The sequence below is a fragment of the Pygoscelis adeliae genome, unplaced genomic scaffold (assembly GCF_000699105.1).
Source record: "Pygoscelis adeliae isolate BGI_AS28 unplaced genomic scaffold, ASM69910v1 Scaffold77, whole genome shotgun sequence".
Classification (NCBI taxonomy): Eukaryota; Metazoa; Chordata; class Aves; order Sphenisciformes; family Spheniscidae; genus Pygoscelis; species Pygoscelis adeliae.
Genome location: NW_008825216.1, coordinates 3294057 through 3294272, shown reverse-complemented (window position 1 = coordinate 3294272; position 216 = coordinate 3294057). Strand labels below are relative to the sequence as shown.

The 216-nt window shown below is 37.5% G+C and overlaps 1 protein-coding gene across 1 annotated transcript in view; it reads right to left on the bottom strand.

Annotated features, from left to right (window-relative positions):
• Window positions 1-216, bottom strand: part of TARBP1 (TAR (HIV-1) RNA binding protein 1) — a 40478-nt gene that overhangs the window by 4446 nt on the left and 35816 nt on the right. The window contains exon 24 of the mRNA XM_009329225.1: window positions 71-216. Within this exon, the coding sequence (XP_009327500.1) occupies window positions 71-216 (146 nt within the window). The remainder of the gene's footprint in view (window positions 1-70) is intronic.

Sequence of the window (216 nt, the reverse complement as noted above, 5' to 3'; positions counted from 1 at the left end):
GATTGAATACAGATGTATACAGCTACTACATACAAATAATGATATTTAATATAGATTAGCTACATTTTACCCATGTCTTGCTGAGACCAGTCACTTGGTTTCAGATCAAGAAGTTCCATTCGAGAATGATACCACTGAAATGTTGGCGGCAAAGGAACATCAGTGAATCTGTCAAATTTAGCGAGTGAGATCCATTCATCTTCAGCAAGTTCCGAC